This window comes from Pyxicephalus adspersus, chromosome 2, assembly GCF_032062135.1.
Source record: "Pyxicephalus adspersus chromosome 2, UCB_Pads_2.0, whole genome shotgun sequence".
Lineage (NCBI taxonomy): Eukaryota > Metazoa > Chordata > Amphibia > Anura > Pyxicephalidae > Pyxicephalus > Pyxicephalus adspersus.
Window position 1 is genome coordinate 66,911,373 of NC_092859.1, and position 18,037 is coordinate 66,929,409.

Sequence of the window (18,037 nt, forward strand, 5' to 3'; positions counted from 1 at the left end):
AAAATATGTCATTCATCAAATAAAATCAGAACTTAGTTAAAAATGATTGCTCAAGCAGGTTCTTATTGCAGAAAGTGACAGGTGATGTTCTTTTTTTGCAATAAAACATACTCACCTGCCTGAATGCTTTCTTTATCTGTGACTGTCGGGCAAGTTTTGTGCTACTCAATGCCTTAAAAACTGAACCTGATGTAAGAGCCCAACACACTTTAGTGCTTTGCGCTGCAATGTAATTGTGATGTGAAGGTGCTGCAAGTGCTATGAATTGCAACAATGGGAACACATAATTTATAACACACATGTAATATTGTTAGTGGGACCTGACAAAGAACAGAAAAAGAAAGAATAGAATCTTTAAATAGAGCAAGTGTCATTTTTGTGATCTTTATGAAAAGCTGGCATTATATCTACAAGTGATTTTTTATTTTGTTGCTGTGCATTGTGGCACCAGGTGCAGCTCAGAGTGCAGTCTCAGCACAGTTCCACGTCAGGATGAAGAAGAACTTACACCATCCTGAGCCTGATGGGCAATGACTCCGGGCAAAGGTGACAACCGCAGCAATGTACAGACAAGGGACACCGCAGCAATTCTAAGGAGGGAAGGAGGTTGGGCTGCCTGTCAGCTATATTATGCTGGGCACCAGAATAAGCAGATAATATCAGAGCACAATTATAATATTATACACAATTATATTTTTATATTTCTCAATGGCTTCCCCTGACTACATGTAGGTGTGTGAACCCCATCCAGCTGTGTGAGCCCACAGCTATATATATTAGGGAGATCTCACAGATGTAAGCTAATTAACTGATTACACTAATGAGGAGACACCAGGTGATTGCAGTATATATATATATATATATATATATATATATATATATAATTATAAAGCCCACACCTAGGGGAATAAAAGGCTGCGAAGAGGAAGGAGAGGAGGGGGTTGGTGATATAATAGACACGTGAAGAGAGGAAGGAGAAGGCAGCATCGTGCACACAGCTGCCTATATTATGTGAGCACACCCACTAGGGCACACACACAGAACTCGGCTACAGTGAGCTTACCTTGTTAAGGTAGCTGTTGACAACCTCCTGGAAAGGATAACGATAAACATTCTTCACGTCCAGTACGACCCCCATTTTGCCCTCACACACCTCTTCTCCCCTCTCACACACTTCTTCTATTCTCTGCTTTAAGGCGCCATGTTTTTGAAGCCCTCCTTTCGAATAACTTTATTGGTTGAAGACAGAAAGTTGCATCTACACGTGTGGAAGTCACCTCCTGCAATGTCAGATTCTTGTGATGACAATAAGCCGGCTGATCCCCAGGCACCAGGAGCTGATAGTGGACTCAGAACAATATTGGCAGAGCTGCAGCTGTTCATGTTATATATATATATATATATTAGTATGGGACAGGAACATGCTGGGTGCATATGGAGGAATAAAAGAAAAGTTTACAATGGGCATATAGTTATAATAGTATATACATGTTATTTGAGGTTTTTTCTGCTCTGATGTTTTAAGATCCAATTTTAATATTTTCAGTCATTTTTAGGTAAACACAATGGCTGTGTTGTAGTTTCTAATGACAAGGCCAGGCTATACACACAACACCATCACTTCACTTCTCCCCTGGCCACATTAAAGTGGACCTAATTTTTATCATGCATCCCAGGAGGCTTCTGGCTGCTCCTTCAGGAATGTGCAGAATGAGCTTTTTCTTCAATGGGAAAAAAGAAAATGCGAATCTTGTGCATGTGCGGTGATCGGGTGACATAGGCAGAAGAATAGCAAAGAAGATGGCACAACAAAGGGAGATTCCAGGACGAAGCGGGGCCCATAAAACATCTGCAGTGATCGACAGATCTGCGAAAGTAAAGGGGAGTACGTTTTGTTCTTTTTATTTATTTTTTTTACTTCCACTAAGTATGTTGAAGTATGTAGAATACCCACTCCACTGCCCCCACTTTTCTTCCAGCCAGCTTGTATGGCTCTACAAGACTTTGAGCCATTTCAGACCCATGGTGAGCTGTAGTCTTCCCTCAACCTCTGGTATTCAAGTAAATACGAGTGGTTGGAAAAATTTTTTAAGCAGATCCTGCTACAGGTCCCAAACGCAACAAGCTGCTTTTAGCCATGCGGTTGTTGCTTGAAGATTTGCCCTATGGCTAAAGCCGTGTGGATCTCAGCTTTCCCCAAGGTTTGACACTCTCTGCAAACTGCTGTTGTGCGCCAAGAAGCTGCCAGTCACACAGTTTAATACCCAGATCTGAAAGAGCCCTTAAAGAGGACCTATCACTCAGAAATTACTCTTAACATTCTTTCTAAGGATAGGTTCTCATTGGAAGACCAAGAGAATAACAAATACATGTGGCTAGGGGGAACAGCATTTAACCCACCCAAATTATAATAAAAAACCAGCCATATGTAGGGAGTGTGTCTTCAATCAGTTAGCTAACTCAGAAATTTACATGTGAAAAAGCTTGAATGTATTCTTTGTGTATCCCTATAAAGCAGGAAGAAGATTATGCGTGTATATATAACAAATAGCTGTAAGCATTTTTTGTGAATTCCAGTAATATCATATAGCTCTAAAAATATTCTAAAAAAGTTCAGAGCATCACATGCCTGCTGGAATGTTGCCATGTGCGCAGGTAAGACATTGTTGTAAAAAGCACTGATTCATATCTGTGCAATGCGTGGCATAATTTGTATAGCTTATTCTTAGCAAAACGCCTGATGAAGTTTCCATTGAAGTTATTATAAACATACCACCTTCATACTAGCCTGTCACGATGTGGTATGACATGCATTGATGTGTGATATCAAACGCAATGCTGTACATTCTGAATCACATAAAGGTGTGCTTGAGCCCTAAAAGCCTTTGGACTGGAACAGGGCTTATCAATGCATAAAATACCCTTAGTCATAAAAAACCATAACAAAAAGCTTGGAAAGCAACTATTTGCGTAATATATATTAGTAAGAAGGTGTAAAAGGAAACTTCACTTTTAAAAATTGTTGTAACATGAAGTCTGCCATGTCCTTTTTTTGCCATGAACTAGAGCTATGCCCCACCCCTTTAATACCTATACCTGTGGATTTAGTCAAGAGGTAGCTAAAGAATTATTCTACAGGACTTTTTGAAGTTTTTTTAATAGTTCCAGCAGGTAACCACCTCATCAAAAAAGCTTATCACATTATTTACGGGAGGTTCACAGGATTAATGGGTTTGTATCCACTTTAAAAAAATAACAATAGCTGATACTAATTATGCATTTTGGTTTCTGCTATTTTTTCCTTCACTAAATAAATATTTAGTATCAGATATCTTGTATAACAAGTCATACTCTGGCGTATTGTAGTACCTCAAACTGTGCGTGCTGCTCAAGTAAAGTATTTTCCTTATATCAGATATGTTAGGTCAATGCCTGTAATCTAGAATAAACAAATGCAAATACCAAAGTGAACAAATGTAAAAATCCCAAATATATGAATTTCCAGTTAATTCTCTGCAATAGTACATATTGAAAAAAATGTTCACATTTCCCTACTGGGATTGAAGTAGGGGGTTCAAAAGACCCTTTCTTTCCACATATCTGTGACTTCATCCACCAAGGAGAAGGTTTTGGTGGCATTATGTTTGGTTCAAGCAGCCATGTTTTGTTTGATGACCCAATATTGGGTAACATCATAAGGTCATGTATTTCTATCACAATAATTGAGTTATTTGAGGGTGTACTAGTGAGCTCCCCCTATATCTCTTATGTGACAATTTGAAATAAATTATAAAAGATTCAAAAATGCATTGCATGCTTTTGACAAATTAACCTTCAGTTATTGTTGCACTGTAGGAAGTCAAACTACAAATGTTAAATAAGAATACACACTGAAGAAGGGAGATTAAATAATAGTAAACATATTACATCCTTCTCTTACCAATGTGTTACTTATACAAGGCAATATAAAAGGTACAAATAACTGCACCCCTACCCCAGCTGTAAATATTTCTCTCCATCCCCATGCTTTTAGGGGTGCATATGATTTACACACCTTCCTACATGGCAGCCCTGGTGCTTTGGGATTGACTACTTTTTCACTCCCCACTAATATATAGAAAGTGAAGAGATTCCCAAATCACCCTGGAAGCTCAACATTACTTGTTAAGTGAAAAGAAGGAATGAGTATAAAAAACCGGGTGGCGTAGATATAGCTTATGTTTATTTTAGGGTTAATGCGTGGGATCTCTATTATAGTGTAATACTCAAGAAAAATATTTTAATAACATTCCTTTTGGTGTATTATTTTTGTGACCCAGGTGGATTTATTAAAAAAATTAGATTTGCCCATGTAACATACAAAGAAAAACAAACCTATTATTTTTTTAAGGTAACAGATTGCATTTATACTTTGATAGATGTGTAATAAATATATAATTTAGTTTACTGTAATCATATATTAGGATCCTGGGACTGGTTTGATATATGAATGATATGGTAATATTATTTTCGATTAGTATGAGGGGTACACAGCATTATTCATGAGGGTAGACACAAATCATTCAGTATAAAAACTCATAGCTATCGTATCAATCAACAGTAGTTACTTTATTGAAGTAATGGACTGTGAAAGGAAAACAAATTCCTCCTATTTTGCAATCACCTGCAATTTAGGAATTATTTCTGTTTTTAAGAGTGAGGAGACAGTGATGGGCTGTATCCATCACAATCATAAGCACATGTCTGACAAGGTTGAAGGCCATTCTTATCACAAGCTGGACACCGCAATGCACGGTAAGATTCTTTAAACCGATTGGCCAGCATAGTGAACTTGCTGCCATGGCATAGAGCACAAGGTGAACATCCAGAGCCTTTACACTGTGGGCAGTGGTGGAGATTGTCCTTATCCTGCAAAATACAAGCAAGAAAATGCATCAGCAAAAAAAACATTCCAGACTTGACAATATCCCAACAAACAAAATAAGTAGTGGGTAGAGTGTAAATAGGTTTAAACCCCTAAAAACCTTTCATTTAGACCTAAACTAAAATTTTTACCTTACATAAAAGGGTAGACAACATCAAGACAGAATTAGAACGCAGAGCCTCCCGGGATACATATGTCATGAATCCCGGGAGGTTTCTGGTGGTTTCTTCCACGCATCCCCAACATCGAAGCCTTTCTTCACTGGGGTAAACAAAAATGTGGCTCTCACGTATGCACAGTGAGATCGGCACTCTTTATTTTCCTCATCTACATCACCCAACCTCACGTCTGCGCAGTGCAAGATCAGGTAACATAGGAAGAAGGGCAAAGTAGATGGCAGCGCCCCACACCACAAAGTGATTGAACATTTCTATAATATGATTGCATGCAATCAATATTGTTTTTAAAACATGTAACGTGAAAGATTTAGAAGCTTGTCATCCCCATAAGAGAGATCCCCCTGATGGTTGGCAAAATAGAAAAGGACAGCAATAAAAGTCTGACACAAAAATGTCCTGACCGTTCTAACCTTTCCATAAATAAAAAATAAAAAGTTGTGCTAGTAGGCCAATTAACACACATGTATAGCGTCTGTAAGTTTGTGTGCCTGTGCATTCATATTGCATTTTACCATGTACTGCGCTCCACAGTAGTCCAAATATTTAGACCCACACTGATTTTGGGAGTGCACCACCCTTCTCAATAGTGTGTTGGTTGTGATTCAGTACAAATAAATAGCATTGCATACCACCCAGTAGGCATGTTACCACATGGCAGTTGGATTGCTAGTTGTGCTAAAAAAAACAGGCAGCAGGTATAGGACCAATCACCAGTATTGCTGATATTTCCACATTACTCTAATTTACCATACCTTTGCACTGTGTTTGTGTGTAAGAGCGGCCATCTTGGTAGTAACATGGTTTTGTTTTCGCATGTCTGAAACTCCAGCAAAGGAAACAGTGAGGAGCATTACCAAATCTTCTCCAAACTTCCTGAAACTAGCAGCTGAAGGCACAGTCCCTGAGGTAGCATATTCCATGGGGGATAAAAGTACAGGAGTGCCTAGGTACCCTCATTTACCATGAAGTACACAGAAATGTTTCAGGAGGAATTTAAAAAAATTATGAAGTGGCAGATGCAGAGGATATTTTCCATACTAAAATAGGTCTCTCACTGGTCCAACATTGTTTGAAAATATCTTCTTTTTCCTTTGCCAACAGAAACCTCTACATTTACGTTTAGCTTTTGGTTTTGCTTTTGGGATAAATTTTCTGTTTGCATCTTTAAAATTTGTTTGGTTTGGTTTGATGCTTTATTCTCAAATGCCCTTGATCACATTACTGACCAACAGAGAAGCTTAGGACTCAGATGTGGTGGGGTTTTGCTAGACCAGCCATTCATGACCAGGATTTCTGAAGAAGGTGCTAGGTGTTCCTCCAACTGTGGCTGATTGACCTCCTATTTAATAATGTCTGCAATTTCTGGGACCAAAATCACTTGGTAGCATGATGTTTTTAGTTGTTTATAAAGGTGGTATTACACCCAACCACTGATCACTGATTTCACTACTTTAAGAAACTTTATTTTTCATTGACCCCCTACTCACAAATTTATTATTGGTTCCCTAAGAGCTGAAAGTTTTTTTTAGCCATGACTCCTCAGGGGAAAAATGCTTAAAGCATACCTAAACTCAACATTTTTACTTTACATGGAAGGGTAGACAACCCTTCTATATGAAGTAAAAATATTGGTGTTTTTTTGTGCAACACCCCTGTATTTTTTTTTTTTTTTTTTTAAAAAGGTGCGGCACTGATACTTTAAGTCTTGATAGTGCAAAGACTCCTGGGATACCTACATCATGCACCGAGAGAGACACACCGAGTCTTTGGCTGCTCCTTCTGTGCATGCCCTAATCTCCTCCAAGGTGAAGGAAATGCCAATCTCATGCATCTGCAGTGAGATTGGCTCTCTTTTTTATCCCCCTTCACAGTGGCTATGTCACCCAATCTCACACCTGCGCACTGCATGATCGGGTGACGGAGCAAGAAGACCAGAAAAGAAGTCAGAAGATGGTGGCGCCCAGCACTCCCTCTGCGCTGGGACAAAAAGGAATCCCAGGATGACGTGGAACCGGATCGCAAGAAGGACCAGCGCCATTGAGGGATCTGCAGAAATTAAGGTAAGTAAGATTTTTTGTCTTTAGTTTACTTCCACTTTAAGAAAGGCTGTACTAAACTTTAAGAGGAAAAGTCAAGATCTGCTTTTAAATTTAACATGTAGTTTCCACTGCAGTAAACCATCATACATGCATAAATATAAACCTAAAATTAAACTGACAATTATTTCCTTAAGTAAAGCGGTAAACTCAGTAACAACATTGAGTGTATAATAACTTACACTTACATGCTGTGTTAAACTTTATTACTGCTGTGTCTTGCTCTAAACAGTATTTTTACCTATCATCACAGCTGATGCTTTTAGATACACAAGATTTGTAACTATGTGTCTGTTTTTCAAAGATTGCTTTACCTGTGTCAAGTAAATATTATTAGGTGAATATATATAGCTTTAGATAAGGGAAACCCAGTGTTAATCATGCCACAGGGAGCTGTTTTCCGTATGGTTCTGCAGCTAAATCACCTAGGTTGGCCTGGTTTATAAGGTCAGAGATGGATTATACCTTTATGTACTGGTGATTTCATATTGCATTAAAGCTTATTTCTATCTACCTCCTTACAAACCCGGACAAAGGCATCATTCCAATAAACACACTGTGATACATGTCCAATCTAATGTTTAGTGATAGCTAGAGAAAAATTTAGAATGAGACAGTAGAGATTTGGATAAAAATCAAAATTGTGGTTTATGGTGTTGTGCTACCTAGCAGTAAAACTAGCGCTTATATAGATGGCTAAAATTTTCTTTGGTTAAAAGCAGGTAAAAGGCAGCAGTCTGTTCATTACGAGAGCAGATAAAGCTCTGTTCATTACGATACTTGTTTTAATGACATATTTGCAGGTTTTATAAATAGGTGTGCATAAGACTGCTAATAGACATACCCCTAAAGGGAGTAATTAACACAAGTTATTAATGGTCTATGTAAATGACTTTTTTTTAGATTTTTAGGATTACTAAGTAAAGAAAGGAAAGCAACAGTTAAAAAAGAAAAAAGGAATCACTTTTAAAGGCAGATTCAGACCCACAACAAGAACAAGTGAAAAAGTAGTATTCACGCTGCAAACTCACTGCTAGCCTGAACATAGCCTATGAATTGAAATATATATATATATTTTTTTTGGAGGGGTTATTTAAACTTTAAATGTACAGGAAAAAGTGATGAGACAGAGCTTTTCCTTGCTTTTCCTCTGCTTTTCATAACACACTTACAAATGGAGAAATGATGCAACTATTCACCAATTTTTCAATCACTACTTTTTAAAATCAATAAGGGACTGATGGATTTCAGACTGAAGGACTCCATGAGTGGAAAGTCAATATAAGTAAGGGGAGGTTTTTCTATATAAAATTATTTTAGGTACTCTTTTAGAAACACTGCATGTGAAAATTAAAACATTCCTGAGATATGAGCATTTAGAAAAACCTGAATCTCAGAAATCGGATGACATATGGAGATCTCTAATCAAGGAAGAGAAAATACAGAAATGTATTTAGCAGAAATATATTTTATCTTTTTACCGGAGTATCTTGTGACTTCATTCTGGAAATTTCATAGTCCTCCATCGATGTACTGCCCCCCTCAACTGCTCGTCTTTGTTTTGGAGACCATTTTGGACTTTCAGAAACTTCTTTATTTATAACTGGGGTTCTAATAATCTTTAAATTACTGGTGTAAATTATGATCTTTCCAAAATCAATGATGTCAGAGGTCTATAAAACAAAAACAAAAAAATGTTACCATAATTCTAATGTCTTTTTTGTCACAGGTAGGTAATTGATTTTTATATATAAGTATATGCATTGAAGAGGTCTCAGATTAATGGGGCAACAAATGATTGTGGATCCACTTTGCGGTTGGTGCAGAGAGGTGCTGGAGGCCAGTTAGGCTGGCTATTTATAAAGAATTTGAATGTTAAAAAAAAAAAATCAATGGATTATACCAAATTATTCACTCAGCATGCTCATCAAATGACCAGTGTATTTATGGTTATCTAATCAATACAACTAAGAGGCAATGATTTATTGAAGTTGATATTTACTTGTTATCTTTGCTCTTTAACTATACATTATTAAAACATCATCTTTTTTTACAGTGCATTTGATCAATTGTGAAACAAATGATGTTCTTCTGATAACATTGTTTTTTTCGGGTGTATTCCTATCCTTAAATAGGCAATTTAGTATGAATGCTACTGCTGTCTGTGGTTTCGCTCCTCTCCACTTTCATGTTGAGATGAGAGGTAGAATCAATGTTACCATTTTATTTTTCAACATAGTGCATTCCCAGCTGACAAAAGTGAGGGTTATACAGTATCATCAGATGCAGCCTCTGGAATACAAGTTGAGAATTACAATTATAGTTTGTTATATATTTCTCTGCTATGTTGATTACATCAATGCGTTGGAGTATGGTGCAGGATTACACGCTTCACACCATCATATCTAAATGGCTATTACTTGGTATTTAGATAGAAAAGGGAATTCTAGATAAACACAGCAAATGTGGAGGCAGTTGATTATTACAGAACCATTTTTAAATGTGTTTTATTTCTGTTAAATAAAATATATCCTGAGATCTGCTTCTACATGTCCAACTGCAATCCCCCTGGTATAATTATCTTTGTTCTGATAGATTTGTGATTAGTCACCTATCTCTGTGCATACCTCTGTTCATATATTATCCACAGCTGCCACCCTTTCTCATAATGCCCTCAAATCCACCCCACATGTTTGTTTTCTTATCTTGTAGGAAATGCAAAGATATACTTAAAAACCACTGTCCAATCTTCCTAAAATGTAATTTCCAAATGCATGGGAACATAATCCCTGGTAGTCCCTTCAAGTGTCATAACCTGCACATTCTAAACATGAGATGGCCCTACTGATGGACTTGTCAATAGGAAGGATCCACGTCACACAGGCAGTGACTATGACACATATGGCGTGTCACATGAACATGGCTTTAGGTAAGCAAAAAGGGCATTTAGAATTTGTTTTTTAATGCTAGGATTAGATAGCATTGGTATAGAAATGAAAAAAATAGTTAATTAGGGTGATACTAGGGGGGTGTCTCCTATCTGGAACAAAACACTAAATGCTGGCAGCAAGTAGCTGCAGTATGTTTGTATTGTAAGCTTGGACAGAAGGATACCATTTAAACTTATAAAGCCTCTATGAGGAGATATCTTTTTCATCCATATATAGATACTGTAAATATCCATTAAAAGTCAAAGGAAAGCAAATAGATCCCTGTGAATCCCCAAGTACTCTAAAAAGTAAAGGATTTTCACCCTATCATACTATTGATGAAGGTTTTCTTTTGAAAACAAAACGCTGTTAGTAGAACAAATACCCCAGTAAGAAGTTGTTGACTTGGAGTGTTATATTTATGATACACTTTTGAGTTCACATTTATAAACATAATTGTGTATATTGCGCCATCTGTGATTGTGGCACTTGTATATATCTGTATATTCCTAGTGTGGGGAAAACTTTAAATATTTTTAGAAAATGTAAAAATAAAATTTTTTAGAAAATAAAATAAAGGTTATATATATATATATATATATATATATATATATATATATATATATATTATATTTTTGCCTTTAAAGTCCCTTTGTTTCCTTTTTTATTTGTTTATGTATAAGGCTGATACTAATTATCTAGGGAAAATATATATTAAAAAAAAAATATATATATATATATATATATGTATGTATATATATCTGTAGGATACCTGATGTGGCATGCTGATCGAGGGTTGCACCTTCAATTCACAATTCAATTGAATTAAATAGTTATTACAATTAAACTATACGTTGATCCATTTTATTTGCTCAGTGATGCTTGCAGACTATCTGCAAGTGTTATTAGACAGCCAGTCCTGTTGTGTTATACAGTAATAGTGGTGGGGAGGGGAAAGCAGCAGGAATAGAAAAGCTTGATGTAACAGATACATTTGAAAATTTTGTTGAAGTTTATTAGAATGTTCCAAATTCTTTAATGGCTAGTCTTAAAAGATTAAGAGCGGCCAGGTCCTTTATTGCAGAAGGGAAATGTGATGCCCCTTCTGTAACAAAATAAACCTCTGCCTTATCACAGTTTTTTTTAACTAAACTGACCTGTTCTGGCTCCATCTTTACCAAATTTCCCTCCGGACTCAGGATCTTCGGCTGTTTTGATTGTCCAGACTGGAATGTAACTCCCACGCATGCACGCAGGGGTTAATTGATTCCTGGCACCCTGGTGTATGCAAGGATACCTTACATTGTACTATGAGCAGAAAAGATCAGAAAATATTGCAAATAGGCAGGTAAGTATGTTTGACGGCCTGCTTGCTATTTTTTGTGTAGTTTCATTTTAAGTAGTGCTGCCAAATGCAGGCTTTTCTCAAGTATTGCATATGATTCACCTACATATGCAGGGAGTGAATCAGAACCTTCTTGTAGTATATTAAATATGGTATGTACAGAGCTGTCCTTGTCTAGCTATATTTTTACCGGTACCTTACCTGGCACCCAGAAAATTAAAGTAGTATGGTCAGCTTCTGGTACTTCTTCCTACGTGTTCACAACTCTTTACTGGTAATCAAAGCATTTTTCTTTCTTTAATGAAAATATCAATAGATTGCTTTAAGTCAACTCTAGCCAAAGTTAAATTTTTTTGCTTTTATAGAATGGGGTTTAGTAGGTACATCTATCAACATTTTGTTGAAATATATGTCCCAATTAAAGTAATTCATTTCCCTTTCTGCACAGGTAATAGCAGAGTGAATGCGACTGCGTGGAAAACTATTTAAAAGATAAATAAACAGCTTCTAAAATTTCATATGTCACCTGTTAAGGTAGCAACTTAGCTATTTTTTGAGTCAACTCTATTTTTCTTGGAAATATACTCATTACATAATTATTTAAATTCATATTAAAGCATTTTTCCTCACTCGTGAAATAGGTCTTACCCAAACAGTAGTTAAATTTACTACAAAAGTTTCTTTGTTCAAGATGAACATCCTTTTGTATTAATAGCAATGAATCAGATTAAGATAATAAACATTTATGCTACATTATACATAGTAGTTTATATACTTTATTATATTTTACATCTTATTGGCCACACTTGACTTTAGTTTTGAAAATATCTAAACGTTGAGCTATGAAGAGTTAGCTGTATTGACCAAACTGACTCCCCCCCCCCATTATGTTTATGTCTTAAAGGTCTAAAATGTAAAGGGCTGTCGGTCCAAACCAAGAATCAAGAGGCAGCCTTTAAATGACATAAGAACCTGATGTCTGGAATTTGTCAGTCACTGTGATAACCTGTCCACTAGCATCAAGATAATAAAAAGTTTAGTTGGTTTATGTGGGGAACAGATTACTTTTTGGTACTCCTATTGTTTGATACTTCGACCCCCTTTTAGATTGTAAGCTCTCCAGGGCAGGGTCCTTTATTGTTTCTGTGTTACTATCTGTATTTGTTTGTCATTTGCAACCCCTATCAAATGTACAGCTCTGTGTAATATATGTGTTTTATAAATACTGTTGTTTACTATTATTATTTTTGGTATTTTATTATTATTATTATTATTAATAATAATAAAATAATATTAATAATGCAAGTTCAGCTGTTCATCTTCTTTTAGACATGTTTCATTTTAATTGTCAGCTTTTTTTTGCACATAAGATGTAGAATTTGAAAGGATCAGAATCCAAATACTAAGAGGTTCTTACTTTTAAAAAAGCACTAATAAGATAATAGCTATGAGACTTACTTTCTTGTCTGTTTCATGACTGCCAGAAAACAGTGGGTCATTTGAAAGTCTGTAGGAAGTACCATCTCTGAAGACACTTATTCTCTGGGCTGTCAGCCGAGCTGTTGGATAAAATTGTGGATGAGCTTCTCCTGAGGTGAAGTAATGTTCCGATGTCTCGAAACTGTCATGTAGAAAACTATGAGGATACTCTTCATCTGGAGACTCCAGTTCCTGGCCATCCTCAAAGACTTGTTTTAATACTCGGCCACTGTATGCAGAAGAAATTTTAAATCTCACTTTCCGGGGTCTGTCTCCATATCTTTGGCTTAATTTCTTCTGAAGCTCATCCATAGAAATGTTTCCCCTGGTTTATTTTCATTTAATTCTTTCCTAAAAACAAATACCTGTGTGTGTTGGTACAGCTTCCCTGTACATTGTCTTTATTTGCTCCTGCAAATAAATAATTCATAAAAGGCTTCAGATCCTCTCATGTAATTTCAGACCCAACACCACCTTATAAAGTATTAATAAATGCTCATGAAAGAAGTAATTTTATATACACAGTGATGAATGTGGCACCCTTACCTCTGCTTTTTTAGGTGAGTCAGTTTACAAACTCTTCCGAATCAACAGGCCAAATATAAAATGCGGCTTTTATTTACAGGGCTTATTTAACGTTTCCAGTCTTAGATCACTTTTAACAGGGGAATACATTGTGCAAATCAATATTTGTATACTTGACAGAGTGGAACATTTGCAAGGCATATCACTTTTGTTTATCTTTTAAATTTGAGCTTCATATACACTTTTTGATTATAGTGCCTTAATTTCTCATATATTTGTTAAGGTGTTCCAAATTGTAACCTGCATTTTGCTGAACCTAGACTTAACAAAGCTAGTTTAGGATGAACAAACTGCAGATAATCTAATTAAACTCCAGGTTAGCCAACAACTTCAATAATTAAGTTACACACAGTTCTTTGCAAAAAAAAATAGCTCTTTAGCATTCTGTATTTTGGATGATACAGCTGTACCATATACCATTTGTATAAATATCAGTTCAAGTTCTTTTGAGCAAGAAAAAATAAATAAGGAGAAACCTATACCTCTATTAAGAGCAATTAATATGTAAAGCAGATATGTATTTATGAAGTAAATATATATCTATTCTATAAAAAAAAACAATGCCAACAACGAGTGAACATATTTGCAAGTTGGCTGATTTATTAAAACAGTTGAAAATTTTCACTTAATTATTGATGTGACGGTTTACTTCGGTTATCCAATTTTGTACACATTAGTATACTTGTGTAGTTATCCTTGATACACAATCAAATAATGCCACATCTCTCAATTTACATTGTAATTTATGAAGAAGAAAAAAAAGCCTATGGGACTTGAACGACAAGTATTATTCTAAATATACCAAATCATGATGCAGTAATACAACTATAAGAAAGCACTTTATTTGTAACAATTTAAATCCAAAAAAACAATTGAAATTACATCTCCAATTTGTTTAGTGTTCTCTGAGAACATTCTTTGTGTTTTGGTAACCACCATTCTGTGATAGAGCAACTACACTTTATGTGGACACACTAACTTTGGGCAATCACTGGTGTAAGCTGCAGTTCAGCAATGGTATTGGTAAATTATGCTATAAAATTTGAAAAATATTATCACTATTATTACCATTTTTTTTTTTTATCTGTGTACTTCTTTGTAATAAATTATTTTTGGGTTTTGTAGGTCTTGTATATTTCTGCTGAAGCAGACTGCATTCCACAAAACGCTTAGAATGTTATCAGAGACCACAATGCAAATTTGATATGTAATTTCAATTGTTTTATTTGTATTTTACAAATAAAGTGCTTTTTGTAGTTTTATTACTGCATGAAGAATTGTTACATTTAGATTAATATTTGCCGTTAAAGTCCCATGGGCTTTTTTCCATAAAATCCAATTTTGTACAGCTTCCCAAATTCTCAAATCATGTAGCTGCTCAGCCTAACTGGGCCTTTAGACTGAAGACTGTAACTCTATGTATGCCTACACCTGAATTTAGTTCATTTCAGTCCTTTGTTCAGGGGAGGTAGGCAAAAAAGCTATTTTTAATTTAAACTGCAGGTAAAGTTAACAAAGTACAAAAGTTTAAACTACTTTTATTGATCAAAATAGCAGGCAAGGTTTAAATGGGTTTCATTATCATTAGGTACTGATCTGCTTTTTGCTGTAAATAAACACAAAATGTTCATTCCAAAGCATTTCCAGGTGCATGCTTAGTTCGTTGTTCCAGAGAACATAATAAAAGTACAAGACAAGTAATAAAATATAAGACAGCTAGTGATGAACCATAGGAACCCTTTCCTACTGTACCCATCCCTGGGAAGACAAAATGTATAAATCTGGCCCTGTAGCTTGTCATTGTGAGCGCTAATGCACGTACTGCTAATGCTGATCTCCCTCCTTTGTTTACAAAAACTATATTAACTGGTTCCTCTTTCTCTGACTACAGCCCAATGTAACTCATTGCATTCTGTGTAAAATCTGCCTTTAAAGAGCTCTACCAGTTTGTGGTTGTGCTTTTATCTGGTATATTGGTATTTCATCTCTTGTTATTGTCCTAGCTAATGTTTGTTACATATTTAAATCAAGAAGGATGGATCCTGTTGAAGCAGATACTTTCAGGTCTTCTGGTTTAGCTACAAAGTCTGCTAGGTCCATTTGTGGTTTCTAGTTCCCTACATTTCCTTCAAAAGCAAGGAGGGCATCCAAACCAGTTTTAAAAGAATACTTCAAGCACTCTAACATGACCCACTTTAAAATATTCTGCTTCTTTTTTTTCTACCAATCTAATGTCAATTACCTACCAGTAAAGCAAATTTTTTTGCAGGAGTAAATTCAGATTGATTTTATAAAGAGGTTTAGGTTGAATACCACTTGGCAAGAGATAAGTAATTTAGTTTTGTGAAGTGTTGCCTTTATTTGAATCATCACCTCAATCACTATATTTCATTTTACTATGGTCTTTGGAAGAAATTTCACACCCTGGGAGTCTTCATAAATTATTTTAAGCGCAACATGACTGTTGACTATTACTTTAATGTGCTCTTCCCCAACTATATTGAAAGTTCTCTGATATGTTTATCTAGAATCTCTATCAACTAAATGTATTTACAATTGTGTGACTTAAGTGTTGCTGGAAATATCACCTTATGATTGGGTATATCTCATATATCTCATGCTGCCTGTGGGAGAGATACTGTAAGTTTACCCCTTCCTTTTCTACAATCACTTATTGCTTTTATATTCCTATGCAAGTGACAAAGATGTTTTAAAGGTAATAAAAATTACCCTGTCTTAGGCTATATACACACGCAGGTTATTTGTTGCTGGAACCATCTTCCCAGATCATTTGCAGCGACAGGTCAAAAAATTAGCACTGTACACACAGCTCCCATTTTGTTCTTTGAAGAGGGGAGCAGGAGGGCGAGCAAGAAAAACCCTCCATTGACATGCATGGCAATTTGTCATTAATTCACCCACCATGATGGATCAATGAACAACGTTGGGGGACCACTGTACATATGTCAGAGACAAACAGTCATGGGAATAATTTGACGTGTGTACACAGGTGTACTCGTCTAGCGGATATGTTGCAATCATACTATCAAAAAACACCTGTAAGTTTATCTGTACATAACTTACTTACTTAGACATAGAAACTTCTATTCTGACTCAAGATTTCTAGAACTCTAGATTGAGGATCTGTTTATTAAACCGATGAGGATGCAAATAGCCTAGTGTTATACTGAATAAGCCTGCATATCTTGTTAGTTTATTCTCAGTCCCACCGAAGCCATTTAAAGAATTCATCATGCTATATAAAGCATGATGAGCTCTTTTCATAACCACAAAATTAAATAATAACTGCGATCCTACTTCAGAGATCTGTGCTAATTCAGTTACCTCAACTCAACTGACTGAAAATTAAAAGGATGAATAAGAAGATGCCTTAGAATAAAATTATTTAGGCATTTTCAAATATAAGCTCTATAGTCTTCATATTTACAGATGCAATCCAGAAGAAATCCGACATAACGTTTTCTAAAAATGTGGAATACAGATAAAAAGGATATAAAAACAAGGTACCACTTTAATGTGGGCGTGTATTCAAAAAGTAAAAATGTGCTGAATGTTAAGGGGACAATTTTGAAATGGTAATTGACAATAACCAGTACTCTGTAACGATTGTCTGAACATCCTCTAAAAAAAATTGGTGCCCTTCCTGGTATGTGAGGGTGACTAGTCAACCCTGTGCCTACAAATATGTAACTATGTAATCTAACATCTGTATATCTGCAGTGAGAGAGACAAGGCAATGCTGCCTCTAAATGCTAGTCTCTGGAAATACGGAGCAAGATGCTGTAGGGTCACTACTGTTCTGCTCACTGTTTTCCTTGTTGAAGGCTTTACCACTACTAAAATGGCCACATCCACACAGCATAATATATACAATTTCAACAGAGTCTGATGAAATTGGCATTGTGATTAAAGATGCACTTAGCACTCTCATTATGGTCTACTGTATGTTTAACATTTTACCAATGAAACTAAAGTTTCTTTTGAAGGTAAACTACTGCTTGAACTACTGCAATCTGAAACCCAAATGAACAAGGCCTTAAAGAGAAGACAGGCCTGTAATAAGTGGACCTACAAATGGCACATTAAAGATGATGCCATTGGTATTATTATTTTAAACTTACCTAACTGCAGTGCAACATTTTGTTGCCACCGATAGGGCCCATCTGATGACCAGATTGGTCATTTCCTTCTCCCAAAACCTTTAAAATACTACACAGCATTATCCATGTATGTATATTATAAACTCTTCAATTAAACAAAAAAGTGTCTGAAATCCATGAGACCAACTTTCCATGGCATAAAATGGAGTATCTGATATGAATGCAAATGTATAACTGTGCAGAAATGTAAAGAGTGCAGGAGAAAGGCTGTGTCCTGCCAGATAGGGTGTACAAAAAAGATCTCACAAGGGTGGGGTTACAGGTAAGTACAAGATAATACCAATTTGAGTATAGAGGGCAGAAAAGCATTATATGATA

At 35.8% G+C, this 18,037-nt stretch overlaps 3 protein-coding genes across 4 annotated transcripts in view; 1 reads left to right on the plus strand and 2 right to left on the minus strand.

Moving 5' to 3' along the window:
- PRELID2 (PRELI domain containing 2) overlaps positions 1 to 1,225 on the minus strand; it is a 76,326-nt gene extending 75,101 nt beyond the window's left edge. Inside the window, exon 1 of the mRNA XM_072400918.1 lies at positions 1,064 to 1,225. Coding sequence (XP_072257019.1) covers positions 1,064 to 1,138 — 75 coding nt within the window. The 5' untranslated portion in view covers positions 1,139 to 1,225. The remainder of the gene's footprint in view (positions 1 to 1,063) is intronic.
- Positions 1,226 to 1,349: 124 nt separating this feature from the next.
- SH3RF2 (SH3 domain containing ring finger 2) overlaps positions 1,350 to 18,037 on the plus strand; it is a 126,930-nt gene continuing 110,242 nt past the window's right edge. The window contains exon 1 of one of the 2 annotated variants that reach the window (XM_072400916.1): positions 1,350 to 1,885. The gene's annotated coding sequence lies outside the window, so the exon portion shown is untranslated. Of the gene's footprint in view, positions 1,886 to 1,956; positions 2,656 to 18,037 lie in introns of those variants that run through there. The other variant, XM_072400915.1, reaches the window with a different exon arrangement.
- Positions 4,629 to 13,348, minus strand: GRXCR2 (glutaredoxin and cysteine rich domain containing 2). The gene is made up of 3 exons (XM_072400919.1): positions 12,933 to 13,348; positions 8,681 to 8,872; positions 4,629 to 4,908 (listed from the first exon to the last, which is right to left on the minus strand). The coding sequence occupies exons 1-3, from the start codon at positions 13,263 to 13,265 to the stop codon at positions 4,690 to 4,692; spliced, it is 744 nt and encodes a 247-aa protein (XP_072257020.1). The 5' UTR covers positions 13,266 to 13,348; the 3' UTR covers positions 4,629 to 4,689.

Bases quoted from the DNA above. Each gene is read 5' to 3' on its own strand.
- GRXCR2 (XM_072400919.1), bottom strand. From the start codon at position 13,265: ATGGATGAGCTTCAGAAGAAATTAAGCCAAAGATATGGAGACAGACCC. The intron at 8,873-12,932 runs GTAAGTCTCATA...TTTGTTTTATAG, and splicing joins GTCATGAAACAGACAAGAAA to ACCTCTGACATCATTGATTT. The intron at 4,909-8,680 runs GTAAAAAGATAA...TGTATTTTGCAG, and splicing joins TGAAGTCACAAGATACTCCG to GATAAGGACAATCTCCACCA.